We start from the raw sequence: 3,654 nt of genomic DNA, 5'->3' as shown, positions 1-3,654 counted from the left end.
GATTACCGGGTAATTGGATTTGGTAGAAATATTGCCCAGCCTTAGTTTGCACGTCCTAAAATCTAAAAGAACCTCTAGGATTTTTTTTTTTTTTTTTTTGCTACTATTGGTTCTATCAAATAAATATCCAAAACTGTAATTAAATATAACTATTGCAATAAATTGCACCACTTGCATGGGTGGAAAACCACATCCAGTAACTGGTGAGTTAAAACTTAGTTTTTTAAAGAGCAGTTTTTGTCCTTCTATGACTGTCGCTGCAGTAGTGTGCAGTTTTATATTCACATTGACATTTCTTCATTTCTGACTTGGAAAAAAAAATAAAAATCATGCAATGAAAAGTCTGTTGAGATAACTTACTTTTTTAACACGTCCTTATCATCCGGATCTTTTTCTAAAAAGTCAACCAGTTCCAACAAACTCTGGGAATACCTGTTTGATACACACACAAACAAAAAAAAAAAACTTAAATATAAGCTTATAAAAAAGTCAACAATCACCATAACAGAGGAAGAGCTGAATCTTATTCAAAACTTTGTACAACACACTTTATGGGTGTTCCAATTTCCTCTTTAATAATAGCTGCTTGTCATGTCTTGGACTTCTTGTCCAGGCCAGAGGATCATATGGGCCTGAGCTCACTCTCACACTCGGTGTCAGTCCAAAAAAACAAAACTAAACTGGGTGAGAGGTGACTGGCTTTGTTACTATGCTTTCAATGCACTCTGCGTGTCCCTCAAGTCACCTTTAGCTTGTGAAATATGTAGTCATATTCTGCCATGCGAACAGGAAGGTTCTCTGCTGCAACAGACCACCCTCATGAGTCTAACATAAAATATCAGTGAATTGGCTTTAAGAAAAGCAAAGATTTTAACAGTCATGGAGAAAAAAATAATAATAAACCGAGTTTACAAAGGTTTGTATCTGTGGCACTTATTCAGTTATGTAAACAGAAAAAAACCTAGAGGTAGAATAGGGGTTAGGAGAGCTGCCTCGAGCGAATGCTTCCCAGCGTCAAGTACAAGTACAAACAGTACACACTTCATTAATTTTTTATTTGGTGTAAATAGAGCATGCAGAGGTGGTGACCAGCAACACTGACTTGTTTTTAAAGTCCCTTTTAACTAAACACGAGATGGTTTCATATTTTGGCAATATAAACCTCAGATTACAGTTAACAAATATACAGAACTTACAGAAAGCATCTAAAACAGAATCATTTGACAATATTAGTAATTAAAGTGTTAAATTTGAAGAAAAAAATTTTTTTGGGCTGCTCAATGTAGGGAGTAGCGCTGCCGCCTTGCAGCAAAAAGGTTTCGGGTTCTATTCCCGACCCGGGTTCTTTCTGCATGGAGTTAGCATGTTCTCCCTGAGCATGCGTGGGTTCTCTCTGGGTACTCCGGTTTCCTCCCACAGTCCAAAAACATGACTGTTAGATTAATTGGCTTGTCTAAATTCTCATGTGTGTGCATGATTGGTTGTTTGTCCCGTTTGTCTCTATGTTGCCTTGCGATGGACTGGCGACCTGTTCAGGGTGTACCCCGCCCCTCGCCCGTAGAAAGCTGGCGATAGACACCAGCTTTGGATAAGGGTGGCGGAAAATGGATGGAAAGAATTGAGTTTAGGTTAGGTTTAGATATATCCTGGTAATTGTTAGGGTCTGAGTTAGGCCATATAAATAAATGGAAGTCAATGAATGTCTGTGTAAGGATAACAGGACATAATATGTATGTGTATATATTTGTATAAGCCTTTTTCAGTAATAAAAATGTATAATTTTCAGATATTTTCATGTGGGTAAAAAAAAAAACTTTGGATGGATGAATTCATATCTCTCTCTCTTTTTTTTTCTTCTTCCAAAAAATTACTTTTTTTCAGGGTGTACCTCGCCCCTCACCCGTAGAAAGCTGGAGATAGACACCCGCTTTGGATAAGCGTGATGGAAAATGGATGGAAGGAACTGAGTTTAGGTTAGGTTTAGATATATGCTGGAAATTGTCAGGGTCTGAGTTAGTCCATGTAAATAAATGTAAGTCAATGAATGTCCGTGTGAGGATAACAGGACATAATATGTGTATAAGCCTTTTTCAGTAATAAAAATGTATAATTTCCAGATATTTTCATGTGGGAAAAAAACTACTTTGGATAGATGAATTCGTATCTCTTTTTTTTTTCCTTTTCAAAAAATTCCTTTTTTCAGGGTGTACCTCGCCTCTCGCCTGTAGAAGGCTGGAGATAGGCACCAGCACCCCTTGCGACCCCACTTGGGATTAAGCATGTCAGAAAATGGATGGATAGATAGACTTTTTTTCATATGTCGCTAATCTATTTCAGATTTATCTGAACCAAGAAAATATCTAAATGGCATCCAATTAAAATGTAAGACAACACATTTATTAATAATCAACAGGTTTGCAACTGTTTGTATTTAACCTCGTGTCAAAATACACTAAATATCATATAATGCAATGATTATAAAAGGTTTATTACTATAAAAAGCACCAGGGTGATTTTTTAGAGGTATCATAATGAAAGGGTTTTGGTTGTAATCGCCCTCTTTAACCTGAAACTACTTATTTGGTTCTGCAATCCCTCCCTTGACAAGAAATATATATTTTTTAATGGTTTAAAAATAAACCACAGTAAAGAAAATGAGATCATATTAAAGCACTCCAGAGGTTTAATGAGATATTTCCTGTTAAACACAGACAACCCAGGAGTCCAGGTATCCTACCAGCTGGTCAGGAGCTTTACAGATGGAGTGCCAAGAAGCTTGTCAGGGAGGTAATCAATTTCCTTCATGATGTTGGCCAGCCTGACAGGAAGCTCCTGTCGCAGGAACACAAAGGACGTCTTCTCACATGCATTGGCAGACCCTGTGGTCACATGAGCAACATTAGCATCAATTACAGCAACATTAAACAAACAAACTGTACACAAAAACTCCCAAACCATGACACATATTTGTACAGTTAGCTTTGGTCTATATAAGTTCATATGTGAATGATAGCTTAACACCAATGCAGTTATGTGGACTATGCTAATAAGTAACAGTTACTGTATGTACATGTGACCTACAGAAAAACATCAACCGTTAATGCTTACCGAAGTCAATAAACTGCTTCATGGATAAGGGGGAAGGAGAAAACTTGGAAAACCTTTCCACTTGTTTCGGTATCCCAGCTAGCGGGCCGTTTTTCAACAGAAACTGAGCGAACCTCATTTTTCCTCCCCTCGGTAGACCCCAACTGCTAGCAGCGTATCAGGGACGAGCCGTCCTTTCTGGCTCCAGCACAATCCAGTTTAACGGTTACTCTTTTTTTTCCAGATGGCGGGGCAATATTTCGGTGTCGCGCGAGTTTAAATCCTTCATATGATCCTTTAAAGGGAAGCTTGTAAGTGTCCTGAGAGTGTTTTTCTCCAGCAGTTTCCTCCCATATTTTGCGCCCTCAGAATTCAACTTGTAGCAGTATGTGCTGGGGTATGTTGTTGTCTGCAAGGGGAAGACGTAAGACTGACGTGGAAAGCAACCAATCAGCGCTCAGGTGTTCTTCATGGTGGGCGGAGCTAAATCTTCCTGACTGGAAAAAACAGACTTAGATGAGGAAAGTGACTGACTTCTTTATAATAGCATCACCTACCGACCATAAT

At 38.5% G+C, this 3,654-nt stretch overlaps 1 protein-coding gene across 2 annotated transcripts in view; it reads right to left on the bottom strand.

The window, feature by feature from the left end:
- pdk4 (pyruvate dehydrogenase kinase 4) overlaps positions 1 to 3,503 on the bottom strand; it is a 14,451-nt gene extending 10,948 nt beyond the window's left edge. The window contains exons 1-3 of one of the 2 annotated variants that reach the window (XM_015376515.1): positions 3,109 to 3,503; positions 2,738 to 2,879; positions 361 to 432 (exon numbers count right to left, since the gene is read on the bottom strand). In XM_015376515.1, the coding sequence (XP_015232001.1) occupies positions 361 to 432; positions 2,738 to 2,879; positions 3,109 to 3,226 (332 nt within the window). In that variant the 5' untranslated portion in view covers positions 3,227 to 3,503. The remainder of the gene's footprint in view (positions 1 to 360; positions 433 to 2,737; positions 2,880 to 3,108) is intronic. The other variant, XM_015376514.1, reaches the window with a different exon arrangement.
- Positions 3,504 to 3,654: the final 151 nt, after the last annotated feature.

Source organism: Cyprinodon variegatus, unplaced genomic scaffold (assembly GCF_000732505.1).
Source record: "Cyprinodon variegatus isolate N-32 unplaced genomic scaffold, C_variegatus-1.0 Scaffold135, whole genome shotgun sequence".
NCBI lineage: Eukaryota > Metazoa > Chordata > Actinopteri > Cyprinodontiformes > Cyprinodontidae > Cyprinodon > Cyprinodon variegatus.
Note: the sequence above shows the minus strand (reverse complement) of the source record. Positions and strands in the feature narration are given on the sequence as shown.